Source organism: Hyalella azteca, unplaced genomic scaffold (assembly GCF_000764305.2).
Source record: "Hyalella azteca isolate HAZT.00-mixed unplaced genomic scaffold, Hazt_2.0.2 contig3147, whole genome shotgun sequence".
Lineage (NCBI taxonomy): Eukaryota > Metazoa > Arthropoda > Malacostraca > Amphipoda > Hyalellidae > Hyalella > Hyalella azteca.
The window spans coordinates 389922-413795 of record NW_025933399.1 but is presented as its reverse complement, the minus strand read 5'-3'; the positions used below and the strand labels follow the sequence as shown (position 1 = coordinate 413795).

The 23874-nt window shown below is 36.7% G+C and overlaps 1 protein-coding gene across 1 annotated transcript; it reads right to left on the bottom strand.

Annotated features, from left to right (window-relative positions):
• Positions 1 to 5677: 5677 nt before the first annotated feature.
• On the bottom strand, positions 5678 to 21325 carry LOC108665855. Its single transcript, XM_047879473.1, has 7 exons — positions 21220 to 21325; positions 14305 to 14656; positions 11864 to 12002; positions 11449 to 11569; positions 10356 to 10536; positions 7883 to 7993; positions 5678 to 7308 (listed from the first exon to the last, which is right to left on the bottom strand). Exons 1-7 carry the CDS (start codon positions 21323 to 21325, stop codon positions 7119 to 7121), a joined length of 1200 nt encoding a protein of 399 aa, XP_047735429.1. The 3' UTR covers positions 5678 to 7118.
• Between the last annotated feature and the right edge of the window lie 2549 nt (positions 21326 to 23874).

The following is a 23874-nucleotide window of genomic DNA, read 5'->3' as shown; positions in this document are numbered from 1 at the left end:
AAATGTCATGCGAGTCACGGCACTCGGTCATCTAATTGCCTTATTTGCATTGCTAAGTGACGCATTATCTCCTATTATTTAGGAAACTTCAACGTTCATCTCTCGTGCGATAAATATTCATTTTAATAACAATCAAATCCCAACATCTAATTACTTCAATGCACCGGATGAAATACAACCGGACGAGATTACAGCTTTACCAAGAATTACATATGGCAAGATAATCTATGTTTATTTTTTCTTGAGAATTCATAACCATACTAACTTATTGTTCATATTTTTGTAATCAAATAAGCGTATTCATATTTACGTACAATATTTTGTTAGTATTTGGTAAAATACATTCCCTGTAATATGAGTTCATTCTTAAATATTAATTATATGGTTAAATATACGACCCCAGAATTAATAGGTAATTTCATTTATATTTAATATTTATATAATAAGAGATAATTAAGTATTCACAATGTTTTATTAAACATAATAACTTTATTAGGCTCGTCGTCTTCACGAGCACGCGCGACGCGGCTCTTCAGAAGACCCAAGCCTAACTCGAGCCTACGGCGCGTACAAAACAAGTAACAAATAAGCAGAAACATTTTCTAATATAATATTCTTTTTGCAACTTAAACTATTCTTCGACTCGTCCATGACATAAAGATTTTATAAAGAAAATGACGTTGAAATCCACAAGAAAAATATTCGAGGAATATGCACGAAATATACATTGGTTAAACAATATTATGAATTAAGAGAAATCAATAATAATTAAACAGGAAAATCAATCCAAATAATAAAACAATAAATCGAACGAACCGAATAGCTCGGTTGCTCGGGTACTGCAGGCATCCGTCTCTAGGTCTGACACTGAATGCTGTGGCGCATGTGAAATGAACTGCGTCTTGTAGGTCAATTCTCTTGCTGCAAATTCCAGTGAGCATGGAAAATCAGAGATGCTGAAACAGCGGCTACATAGTATGTTCGATGAAATCAATAAGCGGCATCCGCCAAATGATTTTAAATCAAAATTTTAAGCACGTCAATAACAGCACTACTTTCTGTCGTTGATCAAATTATCTTGGGATCCACCAAGATTTTTTGCTCCTACGCGCCGACTTAAAATTATTTGAATTAGCTTCATTACTATCCAATATTGATTACGTTTCTTCTTTATATTGCAGTTAAATTAACAAATTAGCTTTTTGGACAATAGTAAATATATATACACAAGACCGAGGTCAAAGTTCTCCGAGGTGACCGAGAAGTGACCGAGGTCAAAGTTCTCGAACTTTATTGTTCGAGAATAAAAATTAGGAACAAACGTCAGCGTCCGAGTAATAAAGGATCCGATGCAAAAACAAGTTTCAGCTAATTTAAATTCTTAATTTCTCTGTATAAAATGGACATGCGTGCCCGCCGGTGAACCAACAAAAATATTTTCAAAACAGATAGGTTCAGTATTCATTCTTGTCACTCACAACCTCTGTTGGTTGGGAGTGATGTATTCATTACCGATGCAATAAGAGGTTACCAATTTATGCACATTATAGAAACAAATATATTTAAATAAACTTATCTACATAGCCGTCCATTAGCATAGCAATTCAGTCCAGCAATACGTGACAGATGCGAAGCTTTTTTTATTCTCAAAATTGAAAATTATGAATACGTTTTCCGCAGCCGCTGTTGAACTGCACTCCTTTGATTATAGATAAAAGTGTTTCTTGCCACGCATGATTATGTAGGTGATTATAACCTCGGTGTTGGTGGTGATTAAAGCCTTGGTGTTGGTGGTGTATAGCCTCGGTGTTAGTGGTGATATAACCTCGGTGTTGGTGGTGATTATAACCTCGGTGTTGATGGTGATTATAACCTCGGTGTTGGTGGTGTATAGCCTTGGTGTTGGTGGTGATAATCGGTGAGGAAGTCTTTAATGAACAACTCCACGCTTCTTTATAAGATTATTTTAATGTAAATTGTTCGCTGAATGAATATAATGGCAGCAGTCCAATAAAAACAAATGTACTTATCTGAGCACAGGATAGGAAATTCATTTATCTATCGCGATGAATGATTTTGTGCTTAGGAGAAACGCAATTCTTATTTGTTTGCTATTACAAATTCTAATAACAAGCACGTGCTTGAATTTAATATTTTTGAACGTTTCCTGGAAGCAATTAACTTTTATTCATGCGTACAGGGCTTACGCTAACGAAAGTTATTAATTATTCAGCGTGACATAAAGAGTTGCCTTCATTAATTTATTATCACATCAAGCATGGTCCCCTCTTGATTAATACTGAAAATCCAATTAATTTTTATTATATAATAAAAAATCCCGTTTGAGCTTGCTTTTGTGTTGCCATACAGGAAAGAACCCAACCCTCAACACTCGCATAGAATCAGACTACGTCAGAGTTGAAAGTTTCAACACAATTGATGTTTCACGCTGTTAAGGAATAGTATACATTTATTCATATTACACAGTAACAATTTTTCCATTTTCATTTACAGCTTTCCATACTTTAGCTTATGCAAGCATCCGGGATTCATTTATTCATGTTTTAGTTACACGCTGGTAAGGACTACACGGGCACAACGCAAGTGTACAAATTTGTTTTAATAAATACAGTGTGAATACTCAGTCTTCTATCTTAACTGAACCTTTCACGGCCGTTTCGAGATAATGTGAGAAAGAAGCAGTCTCCCAGCAACGCCACCCACTATATTAGAAATCTGTGATTCGCCTGTAAAGAAATAGCAAGAGCGATGGTTGAAATTTTGACGCATATACGTATAAGTTGAGGCTTATCTATGTTGAAGCGTATATATGTAGAGGAGTGTATTGGTACACGTTGCCACGTCGTTATTTAACATTTACACGCAATGCTGGAGCGTGTTGATAAATAATACAAGGCGATTGGGATTAACGCAAAAATTGAAAGTCACCGGCACAAATTAGTTCTCCTATTGAGCGTTTTTAACCATTTCCGAAGAGTCACATGAGAAACGCTTTGAATTTATAAACATCTTCTACGTGAACAACCGAGCTGTATAAAAATATTTTATAATGAATGACACTGACCTTATTTTTGTGGGAAAACAGCGATTTGAAATCCGCAGCGTATGAATATATTTATGCTCTGAAATCAGAATGAGAATTGACTGAAAATATTCGTGCAGAAACTTGGGTCTAGCAAACGCATTAACTTTTCAGCATCATACAAATGCGAATACAATTTATTCAAAAAGATAAGAACACGATTTCAATAAATTATGTGATTTAGTATAATAGCATTAGATGGCAGAATTTTCTTACTGAATAATGAATAATGACCAGTGAATGCATTATATTCCAATTTGCAGGGAATCAAAATTCTTCAGATGACGTTAATTTAATAAAGTATACACTTTTTATTATAAAAGTCTTTATATCTGAATACCAGCACGTATCTGCCGTATTAAAAAATGCCCTACAATACTCGTGTGGAAAATCGTTTATGATTTAATAAACGATACAATCATTCAAGCCTGAGCGTATTCTTGCTTATTTTTGCAAAAAAATTAAAAATCTTTGGTACAAAATATCGATGAATTAATTCTCATGCACAAATAATTCTATAAACAAATCATAAAAATATTTCATGAAGTGTAGTTGGTTGAAACTTTTTGAGAAAAAAAGACTTCTCGTGGAAGTCTTCATATGTTGAGGTAAGAAAATTCTTACCTTGCTACTGATTTTTTTCAGTAGCAAAAAACTCTGTCGGGTGTGTTTTGTCCGAACTAACTTGCAGGCTGGAAAAATTCTTGCGCTTACTTAGGACACGAAGTTGACGGTAAGTTATTTGCCGAGCTTCTCCTCGACCTCATAAGAAAAATGATCGCTTGGAGGCAGATACAGAAGCAATAAGATTTTATTATAGCAATATTCAACATAGTTATCCTCAATAAGATTTTATTGAAGCAATATTCAACATAGTTATCCTCAATAAGACATTATTGAAGCAATATTCAACATAGTTATCCATGAAATCATACCTCGGCAATCGATTGCGTGTAGAATGCGAAATAGAACACGATTATATGCAAGTATTTAGATTATTTTGTTCGCATTAAATTATTCATCACACATATTAGAATATTTTAATTCATATGTTGCTGATTTTCCATCGATAGTTTATTCCGTCTAAATAAAAGCAATAAACAAATTTCTCATACTTTTTAATTAAGTATTTGAGAAATTCACTACTAATTTTCCTATGCCGCATTTTAAATATCCATCGGCTTAACAATCAAAATATGAAATAAGGTCTCTATCATTATATCAGTTGCGACGTATCATTGACAGACTTTATTTCATATTCTGATTGATAAACAGAAATATATTTAAATGCTGCACAGCAAAGTGAATTTCACAAATATTAAAGACAAAAAGCATTATGTAAAATTCAAATTACATCACAAATTATTCAATAAATTAAAAACTAAGAAAATCGAGTAAATTTGCATGAAATGTACTTTCCAGGAATTTTCTTTGCTTTTTAATTTTTGTTAATACAAATAAAAATTGGATGCGCTCGCTTTCGCAATTCATTTTGAACAATATTCTTTTATTTTGTAAGTTTCAAAACTGAATTTAAATTGGTTCACTGAAAAAGAAATGAAAATTCATTATTTATTACTACCGCCATGTTTCATCTTGCCTATACAAATGATCTGTTGTGTGTGTACTGATGAATTCAGCTACACAAGGATTTATACAGCCGACAAAAAAAGACTAAAGGACTAAACGAACAACGTGATCTGGTTTTTCTAAACGCTGATTACGGATTTTTTTTATCAATACAGAAGACAATCAGCTTTTCAGCGAATAAGTCAATCTTTTTGGTGAAACTGGATTACAAAAAAATCGTTCTAAATTCAAAGCCCTATCCATAAAACTGCCTCAAAGTTAGAAAATGAATTTAAAAGTATATTAACATGTGTGGAACATCAACGAAATTTGTAGAGAAGTTATATGTTATTTGATGCCCGATGTAAAATCTTTGAACTCCGTTCCATTACTAACACTATAACGATTGACTTATAGCTCATCTTTATTGTACATATGATACCTGACGTATGATTTTACAAGTGTCTGTTAGTAAACTTATGATAGTTGTACACTAAATATTTTATTACGTGCCGAGCGCCTCATATTCTAGATTCCCTACAGTGCTAACTTCACTCTGGCCTGACTCCTAATCTGAGATAGAACTCCGTTATCTTGACTATTTCGTCCAGCAATTACGAGTGCACCGAGGCACTAATTGCTCGGAGTCTACAGTATAACTTTGCGGAACACGGAAAACTTCCTTCACTTAAGTCCCTTTCTTCCCCACGTGTGGGGATCATAAATAAGTGACTTGGGTACATGGTTCCTCAGCGTGCGATTTTTGAAGTCAGTGTCATAATTCTGTGTTGATTCGGGAAATAACGTGTCCAACGGGCGTAAATAATATGATCGTAACGTGTCAAACGCACGAATAGCAGCCAGAGCAAAATTCAATATAAGTGTTAGTTTTTTGTAAGAAAAGAGTACTCATAGAAAACCTTTGGGAAATCCCATGTGTCCCTGAAGAATCTTTTGTTTCTAACAAACCGTTTACACCTCTCTTTAAGTGGAGTTAAAAACATCTGCATTGCCACGGGTACTTTGATTCAAATAAGAAAACGACAGCATCTCCTGTAGCGCTTAAGGGAGACGGAGGCGACCCAAAAAAGGCCATCAATCAAGAGTTTCGAAACAATATACCCAACACAAATCTCGGGCAAAATTTATTAAGGAATAAAAAGTTTTTCAATCGTCCAGTATCCATCGAAAATTCGTTTATAATGTCTAACGCAATCAATCTAATTTAAATTGAATTCCCTAACGGGTTATTTCCAAGCAATAACTTAGCCTGGATCTAACCTTGGGAAGCGCGCGTCGGCAATTAACGGCTATACGCCGTCACTGGCGCCATTACGACGCCGCTCAACACAACATATCGCCTCGTTAAAGTCTACTTAATTCAGCCATGCCACATCACTGGCCCAGTGCCTGCATCACAGTCGTGTTATCGCCGGCCATTCAATAAAAGCTGGTGAATGTTAAAGTGTAAGGAGCTAATGAATTTAGTAAAATTATTTTAGAGTATTTGTTTCTGCGCTGAAAGTCTTAAAAATGTAATTGTTTCGCAGGCGATAGCCGACTTCCAAAATACTTTGAAGGAAAAGAATGTCTCGGTAGGGGAAAAAATTATCTAGGTTTGTTAAATCATAATCTACTACTCTCACTGCCTACTCGGTTCAAGAAGAAGCTCACCCGACCACTCAGTCATCGGGATTCAGTACAGACAACTGAGCTTTAATTGTCGTAGTAGAAATAGTAGACAACAGTTGAATCCAGAGCATATAATTGCTGACTACAGTAAACTCAACTCACTGTTACTGTTTCAAGACGCCTAGAGTAGCAAATAAGTAATAAAAATACCCAGTTAAAATCACCTCTCTTAAAATAAAAAATGCGCTAAAACATATAAGTAATAATAATACCAAGCCTCTAACGTCTCATGGACGTCTCTAAAGAGCAGATACAAGTTCCTCCTAATGATAAGCAGATAATAATAGCAGCGACTTGTAACCAACAACGGGCAGTTTTAAGTAACTTTTGGCTTCCTGTTACAGATCATCAGCAGTTATGTGTTGACGGTAAATAAATATCAGAAATAATCAATAACGAATATCTATTATTAACAAACCCGAGTCAAAAGACAACAAACCCTCCGCCAATTAACAAATATAAGAAACTTTTCGTGGATGACTGCAAATAAAAAAAAAATTCTCAACAACAGCATCGAACGAAATAATATGTCTTACATTCTGCTGCCTAATGCAAGTAATTTTAATATCTTACCAGTAATATAAACTACTTACCAGTAATACTGGTATCATGAGCGTAATATTGATATTACGCCAGTAATACTATGAAATTACACCACTATAATCATAACAGTAACACTGACATCATGGAAAAAGTTGTGCGATTACTGGCCTATAATGCGAACAAATTGGCAGTTATGATGCAATGCTCATTTTCAGAACAACAGTTTGCCCCTGTAATATTGGCCGTGAAGTACAGTTACTGCAGAATGTACGAGGTCAGTGAGGTGTACAGGACAGTCACTGTACACGGTGTCACAGTCGCCAGTGTCGTGACCCCGACGCTCGGCCGCCGTGTAGCTGCCCAGCACGGCGCTCGTCGTGTTGTCCAGGTCGTGCAGTGGTCTAAAAAACACAGATTTCTTTTATTTAAACATCGTAGTGAATTACATTCCTTTATCGAAAATCATTATAGCTTCTTTATTGAAACAGCCTGGAGAATTATTTTCCCATTTCTTAACTCATGATTGAATTCTGTATAATTTTTCAAAAACTTCTCTCTCTCATCTCAAAATTCCAGTCCAAAAAATCCCTATCCAAAATTCCAATTTATTTTGGCAAGAACATTGAAGCGTTCATGACGAACGATTTTTCTTCTGTTTCATTCTCCAACTCACTTAAATGATGCACTTTATATGATGCTTATTTAAAACGTGTTTATTGAATAAGTGTTTTTCAGTGTGATTAGAAAAATTCGCGAGCTAGAAGCCATGCTCCAAACCTGGGCACCTGCACCCACAGAATAAAGTGAAAATTTGTACAAATGGCGATGCATCTTTGCCCTGGCATGGCTCATCCAGATCCAGTGTCAGTGGTACGTGCAGACAATGTGTCACTATTTTGATAATATGACCCCTTAATTTCTCCGAGGGTACATACGAGGGTACATTCATACATTATTTTCTCCGAGGGTACATACGCGAGGAGCATAGCGGTGATCTCGCCGAGCAGCCCGTAGCCCTCAGGCAGACCCTCAGCCGCAGCCTGGCACACAGCCCTCAGCATGCAGCCCTCGCCCGGCAGCCCCACGCTGCACCAGGGCAGGCAGGGGTTGTGGGGTTAGTATGGGGTAAATAAGTGATGCGGGTTAAGGTGGGGATAAATCCTTGATGTTGGTTGATATGGGAACAAATAATTTATGAGGGGTTGATAATGGAAAAATAAGTGATGAGAGATGAGATGGGACAAATCATTGATAAGGATTGATAATGGAAAAATAATTGATGCAGATTAAGATGGGAATAAATCATTGATGTTGGTTGAAATGGGAATAAATTATTGATGAGGGTTGATAATGGAAAAATAAGTGATTAGGGATGAGATGAGACAAATAATTTATGAAGGTTGATATGGAAAGTTCATGTTTAAAAGGGGCAAAATCATTGTTGGGGTTAATGTCAATGATAATCATCGAAGTCAATAGGAGGGTAAGTCGTTGATGCGATAGAAAGGGTATCGGATCGTTGTAAGGGGTTGGCATTCGGGTATATTAAAGGGTTGTATTATTGTATATTTTTAGAAGGAAATGATAGAAAATCGTGAAAGAAATTGGGGAAGGTTTAATAACTATCTTCGGGTAGGAAAGCATGCGAGGATCACAAGGATGACTGAAGTGTGAAAGGAATATTCAATGGAACAATGAAAGTTTTTTGAGGGCAAATTTCTTATTTCAAACCAGCACAATCATGAACAAATTTAAATGACTGGGATGCAATATGAATGTTTAGCGGCAAGATTGTAATGTTATAATTCCTTTTATTTTATTACGTAAAAGTATTATCTTGCCCTCAGATTGCCCAGCTCTTGGTAGAAAAAGCAATTTTCCGCTGATCGAAATTATGCACATATTAATATCATAATATATTTTTTCCTAAATAATTATGTAATTTTTTACGAATCCCTCATATCTGCGAATACCTCATCATCAATCCCTAGTCTCTGGTGAGTGAAATTTTGCTCATTTTAATATTCTTGTGCTGATTATTGTCAAAACTCTCCAGTTTCAAACTATATTTATTTTCATTTACTTATTTCTCCATCTGTGAAACTTTGCTCATTTTGATATTTTTTAAATATTTCCGGCCAAAATACACGTCAGTGTAGAAATTCTATAATTTTTAGTCGTCTATATCTCATTTAGCTTCTCATTCCGTTTAAAGGGAGAGCACTGCTATATTAATGCTCTCTGTACACGTCGTTAGACGCTTCACCTCGCCCCTGGCGTGCTCATTTCCCTTAACTGCGAGTGATCCAAACCTCGTCGCTAGCCTCGTTTAAAGTCGGCATAAACGTTTGCATTACGCAGCTGATGTTATCGTTAGCTATCCAGCGACATCTTATCTCTAACGGCCGCCATTTCTCCTCTGAGATAAAAGCCTTTGAGATAAGACGCTGCTCAGCAGCTCCACGGTGAAAGATGAATGGCTGATCTGGCAGGATCGGGACTGCAAGATCGATCCGTTTACTGATCGGGAAAAAATGTCGACTTGAAGGGGACTCCCGATACCAATTCTGCGTTGACACCGCTTTGTACCTCTCAAACATTCACGGAAAATCAATTTAGAATTGAGCAGTTTTTTATAAATGCTGATTGGGTTAACTTCTTTGATATTTACGAAACATCAACAGCTTAATAGCCCAACACAATTGGGCTATAATTTACAAAACTTCTGAACGCACTCTACTCGGAGCATCTAAAACATCCGCGCTGCCCGTTGAATGTTTTATTGCCCTATCAGGCAATTTTTTTTTAATCCTTAGAGAAGTTTATTTAGAAACACGAAACTTCATCTCTAGAATCTTCCCTTGATAAGCTAGGTAGGTTCCAACGACAAATAATGTCTGCCCGAGTCACTGCCTTCTTATTTGCATTTCAAGTTCGTTATGCCTGAAATTTTTATTAAATTTAAATTAATTTTAACATTTCACTTTCACAAAAAAATTCAATTTCAGTGTAAGGAACTTGTATGCATTCAAATTTATTGTAATTCATGGCATGATAATCATTAGGAATTTTCCCTTATTTGTTAATAATTTCCATAAACTATTTCACTCTTGAATAACAAATAATACAAATAATATCTTTCTGACACTACACTGAATACAGCTTGATTACAGCAATAAATATATAGAGACTTATATACAAGAAAATTAGATCTGTTTATATAATTGCAAATTTGTTCACCATAATCAATAAACTCTGAGCATTTCTCATCAATATTATATTTGCTATCGTTCATTAGCTACAATATCCTGCGATACTATCCCTAGATCTAGCTCCTACATTCATCACAATTCTTGTTCCCAATCCTTCTCAATTCGCCTCACCCCTTTAGCAAACAGAATTTATTATTTGAAACAACTAAAATTTCGTCATCCTGCTTTGCCTTTACCTTTCGAAGGCGTTCTCTATGGCAGCGTAAGCGCGCGTACGACCTTCAGCTACGCTGCACGCGCGTCGTGCGCGCGATGTGTCCCTGTCAGCGACACGCGCATCTGACAGCGATCTGCCGAGCGTCACAAAGTTCGTAGGCAGGCTGTACGACCACGTGGCGAAGCCTTTGAATGTCGCCTCTGTAACACGAAGCGAACATGTTACTTAGCAAAAGCTTGCTCCAAATTTTTGCCCGAACGAGAATTTTTAGTAGCAATTGATAAAAATCTTTAAATTTATGCATTTTTTTTAATTTTTGCGGATAATAGTCTTTGATTTTTAATTACAACTAATGAACAAAATAAAATCCTTTCAGTGTAGGGTTCCATGCTTTTCAAATTACAGTTTCGACCGTGCTAGATCGTTCAATTATATAATCCAAAACGTGTATATACATTTTTAAGAAATGTTCCATTTATTAAGCACTCAGTTTCAAGACATGCATTGAACTGCAATTGATGTGGATAGGTCTTTGTAATTTCTACCTATTTAAGGATTCAAATTTTTATCTTTAACTGAACTCACCTCTCGTATACTGCCGTACACTTAACATGAAAACCCTTATTTGATAATAAAATTTTTCTTTCGAGCCTCAACCTGAGTTAAGAACCAAACGTTCATCACGTTCATAAGAACCTGAGTTAAGAACCAAACGTTCATCAAACATTCATCACGTTCATAAGAACCTGAGTTAAGAACCAAACGTTCATCGAGAACCATCAAACCCAAAAACATTGTAATTGAAAACAACGAAGGATTAACTCCAGTTACCTTCTAGAAATACCTACACTACAAAGCTTTTTCATTTTTTCATCTATCCGTAAAAATGTTAACGAGTAAAATAAATGAGGGACTTGATTTTAAATTCAATTATTCATTACTTACGAACAAAATTTATTAGTCAATAAGCTTAACTCACTGACGTATGAGTCATACTCGTCGAAGAGAGGAACGGTTAAATGTTAACGAGTAAAATAAATGTGAGACTTGAGTTTAAATTCAATTATTCGATACTTAGGAACAAAATTTATTAGTCAATAAGCTTAACTCACTGACGTATGAGTCATACTCGTCGAAGAGGGGAACGGTTATCTGAGTCTTGACTTTGGCCGTGGAGCTCGGAGGGAAGCTCAGGTAGCGCTTGGCCCGACGATGGGCCACTTCTGAAGCGTCCTGTGGGTGTTCAGTGCAGTGGAACTTGTTGCTATTCTTATACATCTTCAAGTTTGTATTTGTTACATACGCTAATTAGTAAAGAAGTGGAAAGAAATACAATGAAACAAACATAGGAATTCGCGTTTAGATTTGTTGCAATTTCATTTACCGAAGACTTTTTTTTCAATAATCAATAATTGACTATCATATGCCAAGTGAAGCACCTAAAATTCAAGCAACTACAAAGCAACTAAAAATGCCTTCTCAGAGCCTAACATCAGTTGCAAATAGAAGTTCTTCATAGGCACTTACGATGTTTTGTTCGGATAAATAAACATCGATGGCGTGCCCCAAGTCGTTTAAGTCTCCTGGATCGCCAAAAATCTGCCGACCGCCCCCAGCCTGCGCAAGTGAGCCGAAGGCAAGCAGCGCCAGCACGGCTGCAACGCGGCTAAAATGCGGCCGTGTTGCGGCTAAGACGCAGCCCTGCTGCATCCAGTGGACGGATCTCACCGCCAGCATTTTTCAGTGATGCTACTGATGATGGTTGAAAAAATTTAAATAGCACTCCGACAATCGAACTCAAAATGTTCATAGATAGATTTTGAAATCACTATTTCAAATCTAAAAGTGATGAATATCCAGTTTATTTAATAGAACAAATAAATCATATCTGAAAAATTCAAAGGGAAAATTTATTTTTTTTTTGCGTATATTATCAAAACATTTGTGGCATTGTTTGTATAGTTGAATTTTGTTAAGTAAAATATGCATTTTGCAAAAGTATGATGATGTTCGGGTATCATTATATATAGAAGCGCTTCATTTTTCATTGAAACACGAATAAAAAAACCTAGAACTGTTGAAAATACAGTGTTCCTAAAATTCCACAATTCATGGTTCGAATCAACTTTCCACTAATCAGGATAATGATTCAACTGCTGTAATGGTAGTTACGTATATAAAGATCCACTGAAACCTTAGTTTAACAATGAATCCTATATATTTATTAATTAAAAGTTGATTATTACCGAAGTATTTTTGAGTAACTGCAACGACATAATAACTCATTCTATAACCCCAAATTCCAGACTTTTTCGTCCGCGTGTCTTGACATCAACTGAAAAACCCTGACTGTTTCCTAGAACTAGCGGATAAGCAGCAACAACTGCAGCAGCGTTCGCAGCAACCGAGAAAACATTCTTAATTAGATAAAAAGCGGCGTGGTTTAGTTCTAATTTTGCAACCTGCCTTTCACGTCGGTTTCGTCTCGGAAATTAAAGTTCTCATTACTTCTTTTGGTCTTACCTTAATTGCTTTCTATCTGAATTACGGTCGCGAATGGGGAGCATTACAGAATATTGGTCTCTAAAGTCTAGTGAAAATGTAATGACAATCTCTGATCTCATATTTTAAATTCATTTTCTTATTTTCGCGCTCATCCCGAGAAGCCTATACTGATGTATTCATTACAAACGTTCAATTTATGTATCGTGATTTGCATCAATCAACGTTTATTGTTTGATTGATTTTAATTAAAATGTTCAATTTTACTTACACTTATTTTGAAAATTTGATTTATACGTTTTCAGTTCAAACGCTGCACTAATAATGTTTATACAAATTATTATAATTTTGAAAGCGAAAAAAAGACTAATTCATTATTCAGTTCTTGAAGTTAATTTGCTAAAGGGTTCCCTCTGAAAGGAATTCAAAGTTAGTCTGGGAGCTTCAAGTTAGACTTTAGCTCCGTGTGCCGCATTAGACTTTATTGAAGTCTGTATCTTGCTCACCGTCTCAGGGTGCTGGTCGTCTCGGCGGATTGACCTGCTCAATTTATTTAATTGTATTCATGCTATTTGGCTGAGCTTCCCTTTGAATGTGAAGCCTTTTCATGTAGGGATATTTCTGAGGTAATTCTTTCTTTGACATGAAAGGGGCTAAATGGACTGCAAGTTCTAGTAGGGCGTAATTAGCTGAATTTTTTCGTCAATTATACAATACTATTATAATTATGCGAGACATGGAGTCAATCAATTTATTTTCTTTAACTCTTCCTAAGTTTTATTTTATTTTTCTAACATGGCGCCTGAAAAAAAAACTGCCTTGCTTTTCATGATGAAAAGTTGTTTAGTTTCTTAGTTACTTGATGCAGCTTCGCAATATTTTACATTTCAGATTTTGTAAACTTTTTTCGGCTAAATTACTGCTTAAATCCTTCGTTGAAATTAATATGAATACCATAATAGGATATCTTAAACGAGTAATCCGCTTAAAATGCTCTATATTGCAATACACACATTATACGTTAATATATATATAACAAATTATTACTGTACACGCCGTGGCGATGATTAATATATTTGATTACAGAAAAACGAGAAACAGATAATATAATGTCGTCAGGGTTAAATAATAATAAATTTCAAAATTTCTATTTCTCTCACCTATGTGCGAAATCAATTTATTTATTCATGCTTGACGCCAATAAAACATGAAACAAAGAAAATAATATTATATCTAAGTATGAATAAATGACAGACGACACCAAAATTCCCTCCGCGTAAACTAAAACACGTAACATTTATACTAACAGACCAATTGCTTCGGTATTATTTCCGAATTGATTAAGTTTCGTCAAGATCTTCATTTAAGCCTTACGCCGTCGCCGGAACTCCGCAGTTTTCGGTTCCGCGTCGCATTTTTACGGACGAGATCGTGCGAAGAATTGTCTTATAAATTAGCTCCGGGACCTCGGCGGAGAACTTGTGCTGTACACTCGGATGCGGGAGGAACTTTTGAGAGACAGCGTCCGGGGGCTTGTCTTTGGCTGGTGGCTGGAGTGTGCAGCTGGTGGCTGGAGTATGCAGCTGGTGGCTGGAGTGTGCAGCTGGTGGCTGGAGTGTGCAGCTGGTGGCTGGAGTGTGCAGCTGGTGGCTGGAATGTGCAGCTGGTGGCTGGAGTGTGCAGCTGGTGCTGGAGTGTGCTGCTGGTGCTGGAGTATGCAGCTGGTGGCTGGAGTGTGCAGCTGGTGGCTGGAGTGTGCAGCTGGTGCTGGAGTGTGCAGCTGGTGCTGGAGTGTGCAGCTGGTGCTGGAGTGTGCAGCTGATGGCCAGGAATGCATGCCAGGTGGCAACTTAACTTATATATGACAAGTGAAGTCTTGGTATTTTCAAGTCAGGTTATGTCTATTGCGGTAGAACAGGCGGTCTTCATTACAAGTTATTGTACGATTATTTCTAGCGGTGGCCAAATCGTCGGTAGTTGATTCATGCATGGCCGTAGTAATGAGTAAACTTTTCACGATCACAGGAAGAGCAAAAACAAAGCGAAAAGCAATAAACCAACTTCATATGCACAGAAATAGGGTTCGTATTAACTCCGGGCATATAATCTCGGCCTTGACGCCTGCAACGAGACTGAGGCAGTCTCGGCCCTGGCATTTCTTCACAATTTTCATAGAAATTGAATTAGGTTAAAAATCAATAGCGCTATGATGAAGAAAATGAGGCTATGATCAAACAGATACAAATGCTGATTTATGGTATGGGATGGCGATTGTACGGCAAGCAAGCCTCCAAAAATTATTCAATTATGGTTAATAGTCAGCAAGAGCTTGTTTGTTGGAAACCACCGAGATTCAAATAGGGAGGCGATGCCTTAAATTTGCCTAGGCAACAGGCATCAGCAATCCTCCCCTCCTCTCCCTCACTAAATCGCCCATGTAATCTGAAATTTAAATCGGCTTCAAATTCGCAGTGAAAATTTTACAAATTAAATTGATCGAACTTTTTCATTTCCTTTGAGTAGAATGACAAGGAATGATTCGAGGATGACTCGTATATTCTGTGAATGGTATGAAGTGTGACAAAGCCTGTGTACAAGGGATGTCATGATTTATACCAGCATAACACGTGATAATAAAGCTCTATAACACACAAATTTACTAACGTCACCAGACGCAGAGAGCAACACTTCCACATACCTCGTGCATTAAGTTAAAATATCCTCAAGTCAACTCCAGACGATTTGTATGACCTCTGCCATCATCAAAACACAGATTCCATGGCAAAAAATACCCCACCCTACACACAACATATAATTGCCATGCAAAGACCATAAAAAGCCGCGCAATATGAGCCATAATATGCAATAGTCCGTAATTCAAAACATCCACGTCGTCCTGAGCGTCACAAAGCCCTACTGCATCCGTCGTCGATGGGTGAGTGCGACATGCGCATTGGCTGTGGCGGCGACACGTGGGAAGTGTCACCCGTTTCCCGTGACCGATAACAGGTACGAATAGCATTGTGATATCGGCTGCAGATGTGAAACTGCGCTTTCATCAAATTAACCGTTGGTCTATTGAAGATTGGAGCCGCCATGCTGAAGATCACACGCCAATCTTCACTCTCGTCGCGGCCAGAGCGTCGCCGCGATGAGGCCAGAATAAATAACTATGAATAAATAATTGGTAAATTAGAAACTACCGATGGATTAAATCTAAGCAAACATAACAATATGAATGCCAAAACTTTTTGAAATTAACTGCGTTCGAATAATTTTACTATAACATTATTTTACAAACAAATGAGATACGACAAAGCAACATATTGCTGATATATAGTGGTCTCTAACGGTACCAAAGTCTAATTTTTTACTTGTCTTATCATGATCAATGCATTAAAATCATCTGTATCTGAATTAAAGTCATCCCGTCATTTGTGTTTGAACAAAAATGTCAAGTTACATGTACTCTTATTTAAAAAAAACATTGAGCAGCAGCACTGGCCATACATGAGTGCATGGACTTGCAGCAGCGCTGGATGAACATCAATACACTGAAACTTATGAACATCAATACGATATGAACCTTATGAACATCAATACACTGAACCTTATGAACATCAATACACTGAACCTTAAATACGTGTCAAATTAATAGATCCCTCACTAAAAAAATTATTGCAAGGTCAACATTTCAGGTCACATTGCTGATCATGAGCTTCACGAAAGCCGCAACTGGAAGTTTGAACTTGCAAAACATACGCGATGATGCACCAAAAATTATCTGCTGTCAAAAACCTTAAAAAAAATAATGGTGCAAGCAGCGCATCACGGCCGCCTTGCGCGTTCGCCGACTTGCCACGAAAAGTTGCCGCAAAAAATTCGCACTGAAATTAATGAGAAACTTTGCCGCTGAAACTTGGAGTGAAAACTCCATGCACACAAGATGGACTTGCACTCCGGATCTTGGCTTAGTTTTGGGATTAGTCAAGCCAGAGGCTTGAATTTACCCTGTTACTTGAGGCTTCTGTATACACAGGGACTGAATTTAATTATAACTTGTAATACATTGATGTTAAAAATTATCATCTGGACTTTCACCCGAATGAAATATTTATACTTTTTAGCGCATTTTCTCATTTATGGAAAAAAGGCGCTATTGTGCTCGTCATGTCCGTCTGTCCGTAACTTTACGTTTTCGTCGACGAGAAAATTTGCTCTCTGTCACTCACTGCAGTGAGTACTGAGTTATATTTTTTTTAATTTATGTAAATTAGCACCCTCGCCTCGCTTCAAGAAATGCGACGCCCAGCATGGAGGCAGCAGCAAAAATTCGCATGTAATAAAGTAACCGCAATGCAAGTAATTAAGTAACTACACTGCCAGTGATGAAGTAACCACAATGAAAGGAATCTCAAACAATTTTCGTTTACTTCATTGAAGGCGGAAATTTATAGCTTTTCTGGCGATACTTTCCTCATTAAATGAACGCGCTCGCTAACGATGTAAACTTTCATTCGCCGTCTAGAACTTGATATGTTTTGTCTGGGACGTTTTTCCATGCGCCCACCGAACATTTTATACATATCAACGCCAAATTAATGTTGGACATTAATAATATTCAGTTCAGAAAAAAGTTGTATTATTACTGGAAAGATTATCATCAAAACAAACCTTATTTAGAAGTACTTTGAATTCCTGAAAATATTTCGCCTGTTTATTGCATTTGCCAAAATTGAAATTATAGCAAAAAATAATCGTCGTCAGTCACAATTAATACATTTCAGTTACTGAACTGCTAGAAATAAACTTGAATATTAATCGCGTTGTGTATTGAAAACGATGGCCAAGGGCCTTCTAAGAAGTAATAATATCCTATAAAAAATATTGCGATAAAGTATTTCAATTCGCCCATCAAAGAAGCTAAACCCAGAAAACCGAGAAAAATGTCTGTCAACGACCGTGAAAGTCAAAAAAATTAACTGCGTAAAAAATTATGGTAACGACCGCCATTAAAAACATTAAATTGTGAAAAATGCAAAAAAAAAAAAACACGTCAACGGCGCACTTCGCTGAAATTTTGAGTTGGGATCATCAATTTAGGTTACTTTTTTGGCCCGCTGCTCCAGGACAAACCTGGAGGTCTTTAATGCAGCGGCTATCGCCGGCACGACGCGCCTGTAAAGCTGTTAACAAAACTATCGGCGGAACGTGACCTCCGCCAAGCTGCTGGAATCTCAGTAGGCCGCTGGATTCTGGCTTAGAAAACCGGAAACTAATGCAATGTTACGGGACCTAATTTGAAGTGGAAAAGTTCATCAAGATCTGAAGTTATTCAATCGAAATCGTTGAATAGAACTGAATCATCATCGATGAAGAATTCTTGGAGGAGGCGATTTCTAGACTATTGTTAGAATTAGTTATGTGATAGCTCAAATTTCGTACTGGGTTAAGCAAGCGATGTTTTATGAATGATTCCATACAATCGTTATGGAGAAGATTGAAATTACAAAGTACGTATTAACGATTTTACTAAATTATTGTCATTCCTCAATCGTGAACTCCAGGCTCACACCATATCAAGAAACAGTTCGTCCAACTGTAATTCACTTCCAACTTTCCCAGGTCTCTAATTTTGCTAGCTACTAGACATTAGCTCGATGCATTCATTATTAAAACATATATTAACATGAGGGAATTCACACTCGCGCAGCCTGCCTATAATTATGCCGTAGAAATATCCTGTTATTCATTTTACGAGGTTCCGATTCTACTGTTATCCATTAATAAGGACCTTTCTACCAGTACTAATATCGATACTAATAGCTATCCATTAATAAGTTCTAATCCTAACTCTCCATTCTATTTCGGAATTTGAAAATTATTCGCAGTAATATCTAAACATGCTTAGCTATTAACATTATTAAATTTTGAAATACTTCGGACATAATGCGATGTGTTCACCAAGTTCAGGGTATTAAAGCAGAAGAAACTATATATAATGTAGGTATGGAGCATTTAATATTCTTGTACTGATGGAACTCAGGTTGATGCGTTGAACCTCTCTGACCACAGGACATTTGAAGAGTGATTTTTAGCGCAATTTCTCATTCATGGAAAAAATGCACTATTGTGCTCGCCATGTCTGTCCGTCTGTCCGTCCGTCCGTGACCACGTTTTCGTCGACGAGAAAATGCGCTCTCTGTCACTCACTGCAGTGATGGGTACCGAGTTATATTTTTTAATATTGAGGTCGAGAACCCAATTCACAAACTAGTACATCTTGGCAGCGTTCACATTAATACCTCAATGATAAATTATCATTAAATATTAATACTGAGAAACGCTGTTCCTAAATCACATTTTTTCAGGAATGAAGCGTACACATAACCATGTTGCTTAACAATTGTTATCGAAAATGTTAATGCTAGGGAAAACTGTACCTAAATGACATCTCATTCGGGAAGAAAGCGTTTACAGCACCACATTACTGGACCATTATAATCCTAACTATTAATTTTGGGGAATCCAGATCCGAAATTTAATCTTTTTCAGAATAAAAAACGTTCCCGTTCCCCCCTCCTTGCACAATTGTTATCTCACGCTAGCAGCACAACACAGCGGTGCTCAGAATACATGATCCCAGATATTTGAGGCGCGGGTTTGTTCTCTTCCGTTTCCCCGGATGTCATTAATTAATTTCATGGCAAAGAGGTAATAATTAAAGGAAGACCCGTCAAACCTGATGTTTGCCACGGAACTCCCATTAAAGTCCCGTTCTAAAATGTACAAGGAACTTGAGCTTTTTAATTCGTAAATAATTTACCCTTGCAAGAAATAAAATCTAATTTTAATTGTTTACTTGATTTCCAACACCCAACCCCCAGCAATACGAATTTTTTAATATATATGATTGCGTTACAGAAAAAAAAATAAAATTCCAGTTCCTGGTGATATCTCAACCTGTAGTTATTATGTATACGCGCCCCAACAGCGCCACTAAAGCCAAGCTTAAAACAGGCATCATCAATCACAAAGTATCACAAAACAGAGCATGTTACCGCCTGAACTCAACGCTGAGCGTAAAGTCTTTCGAAATCCCTGGAATACAGAGCTGAAACCACAGATTTCAGGGAATATATATTTTTTTGTTTGCCTCGCGCATATCAGATTCACTAATGAATCAATTAATCGCAAAAAACTCTCTGTTCGAAGTAAGTTCTTTCTTTAATTGTAAAAAGTAGATCCAAATGTATCATTCCTTATATGGCAACCAAACTCCTGTCATGTAAACTAATGGTTTGAGGTCACTTACCTTTCACCTCTCTCAACACTAGAGGCATGAATGCTCAATAAAATTATTGCAGGTTCATAACATCAGATTGTGCATCATATCATCTTGAAACCAGATTGACCTATTATTAAATGCTATTCAAATCAGCTTTAATCGATCAAATCAATCGCACCACGGATATATACATTTTGCACACACACACGTCACCAAAAAAACGGTCATTGACAAAAATAAAAAACCTCCGTTGGGTTATTCAATCAACATATGGATTGGCAATCATTATTATCCGTCACTGGAACATTCAACCTTTAGACTATAAAGAATATCCTCGGAGTACAGGTAGCTTAACAGAATACAATATAGTTTAATTTTAAAGCATACAAGCACACAATGTGTATCTATTTTGAAACTAAACAAGACCTCTACGAAGCAAGGAACATCTGTCAGAAAGTGCTATGCAGAAACGTTCTACTTTCACGTTATCACGTAATATAATGCATATTGTATAATTATATAATATCGGTTCGATCATGAAAATATTGAAAAACGGCACGTGTAATCGTAAGAAAGGCTCTTCGCGCATCATGGAATACAAATTACGACATGTAATTTCAAATCCCATTAAAGTTCAAAGAATCAGAGATGATATCTCGAATTGAGCGACGGCAATGTTTTTTTATGGCTGAAATTCTACAGGACGCTACGCGGTCTCAATAAATGATACGTCTCAAAAGTACGAAACAATTTGTCCAGAATTCATTCCATATTTCACGCTAAGTAGAGCATAAATGTGAACTGAATTCACAATTTTTATTTAACTTATCTACATGCAGATTTAAATTGAGAGAGGCTGGTAGCAAAATTGTAATACATAAGTAATTTAGATACACGGATGAAACACTATAGAGTTGACGCTTCTGCGTTTGGCGACATTTGAGCATTTCTCTTCCAACATTACATTTAAACGCACTCACTTGAACAGCGCAGGGCCAGCGCCGCCGCAGAGCAGGGCCTCAATACACTCGCCGGCCAATCGAGAAGTACGGCCCTGATCTTGCGTCAAGCTGGACATGCCTGCGAGGATTACCTTCTCTTAAAGGCTGCGTGGAGCTGTCCTCAGCACAGGCATGCGCTAGAGCTTTGGAGGTGGGAGACATCTGCAAGACATCTGCAGCTTTACCGAAGTTTGCCATTTGGTCTGTGGAGTTGAGGTTTAGCGCGGCATGGAGTCGGCAATCGGCTTAGATAAGAGCTTGTGATTTGGTTGCTGTCTTTCTAGAACAAGCTGACAAGCGCGACACTGATGTTGGGAGAAGATCTGCACTCAGGCGGGTCTAGATATTCAGAGTAAAGGGTTGTGAAAATAGTAATGATACAGGTAATACAAAAAAAAATAACTCAGTACTTACTGCAGTGAGTGATAGAGAGCGCATTTTCTCGTCGACGAAAACGTGAAGTCACGGACAGACGTACAGACGGACATGGCGAGCACAGTAGTGCATTTTTCCATTGATGAGAAGAAGCGCTAAAAATACGGAAAGTCAAATCGCAAGGAAATCGAATGTGTGCAGATCTCGAATTTCATGGAATAAGTGAAAAATTAAGTACTAGAATTAAATGTAAATACAAAAAAACATCAGGTTTTTCCTCATAAGGTCACCAGCAGAGATTGACCTATGCTATTAATTTGCCATAATGGCCTCATATACGCTGGCACTCATACGATAGTAGCTGATATTACTGATAAAATCGACAAATATAAATATATATATTTGAAAATATTTTTAATGCTTAAGGGCCTATTTTTTAAATTTTCAAAAATATTCACCGCGATGAGACAAATGGCTCAGCATTAATATTGAAGCTGTACAGTAGAGGAGACTATTCTTTCATTTGCAGATACGAATAACGGTTGGTGTATAGCTCCTTGTCCTGGAGATATACGTGCTTGTAATCGCGTAGTGAAGGACCTATGTGCGAAACTCTTCCTACATCATCAACGCCATAGATTCTAGGACAAAACACAGTACACTCTTCCCAATATCTCGTGGGAATTTTCCCAGCAAATGAGCGCTTTCACCATGATTCCCACGCGGGAGTTTCTTTAATGAATGTCGGGACAGAGGGACGACGAGACAGCGGATCATTTCTCTAACTCGCGGTCACCGCCGTTTGAAGTAGCGGCCAACAAATGTCGTTGATTGTTGACGATCTCTATCAAAACCTAGAAAATAAATACAACCCTGATAATAACCCTGATTATTTGGATAATAATCCAAATACACGGGACGTCGGGGAGTTGCTGATTATTTTTTGGATAATAATCCAAATATTTAATAAATAAATATATTTCGGATAATAATCCAAATATAAATATATATTATAATCCTGATTATTTGGCTAATAATCCAAATAATCCTAGAAAAAATAAATACACATCCAACCCTGGAAAACGGTGGGTTATCGTATGTTGTTACAGTCGTATTCGAAAAATGTTGTTTATTTAATCCTAGATTTAAATTTACCTGTAAAATGTAATCACATGCAAATTTTGTCCATTCAATCCTTGGAAGAATAGGTTTATTACATAAAAAACGTGGTGTATTCAGACCCAAAATAATAAAAAAACTACACACAAAGCAATGCATGTGCAAGGTAATTATTGAAACTTTTAAGGACTATCAATATAATTCAAAATAACTTTTCCATTAATTTCGATATGTATGCTAGTGCACGTTTTGTAGCGTTCATAAATAAGATACGAATTACTTGAAGTGGATTTGAAATGTAATACGAATTGAAAGAAACAAATTAGGAATTCGTATTTGTGGCTTAACAAAATGTTGCGAATTCATATGAAAAACAGAATAAACATTTAGCGTAACCAATAAATTCAGGAAGGGACGAATGGGTTAATGCAGAATTTCATATTTTATTCCCATTATCATATAATGATGGATAATTTATAATTGTTTAAAATATCAAAGAATGTCCTGAATATTTGTGTGAATTTATTTTTCATCCACGTTGACTCAACCAATTGAATAGTTGCGCTAGAATTGCAGGTGGCCGACATATGTAGTATTTACATCTCATGATGCAATTTGATTTATTTCAGCGTTATTCGAGCCATTCACAATCATATAATCACGAATCATGGAATCCCATCAAAATTGCGATATATTTCCAATTTAACGGAATTTGCAATCTAAATCACGATCGTGTACTCCCAGAAAACTCTGAGCTTCCCCTTATTGCTCAAGTAAAAATTTTCCCTCAAACTGTTTTTTGTATGATAAATTTGTTACACGCTGCTCATAGAAAACGCTTTAAATTTAAAAACTGCAATCTAAATTACATTAATTTCTTTAAACTTCATTTATTATTGCTTTCATTTAGGGCTTCATTCTCGAACAAGAAAAGGATTCCATATCCTTAAGGTCTCGAGACCTCTTCAAATATTAAGAACCTTCGTGTGTCACAACCAAAGTGAGGAACCGTGCTCGTATAGACGCTTGAGAAGCTGCTTATTTTGCAATTTAAATTTAGAACATTTTAATGCATTTTAACGAATTAAACAATATCTAAATAATAATAATAATAAGAGTGAAATAATTCTTTGGAGGCAGTCGACTCCCTTAAGAAGTATCGCAGCATCTCACTTTTCACGAGCGTTGTCTCGTTAAAAATGTGCTAAAAAATGTCACATTTCGAGGTTGAACTTTTGAAATCTTTTGAAAAT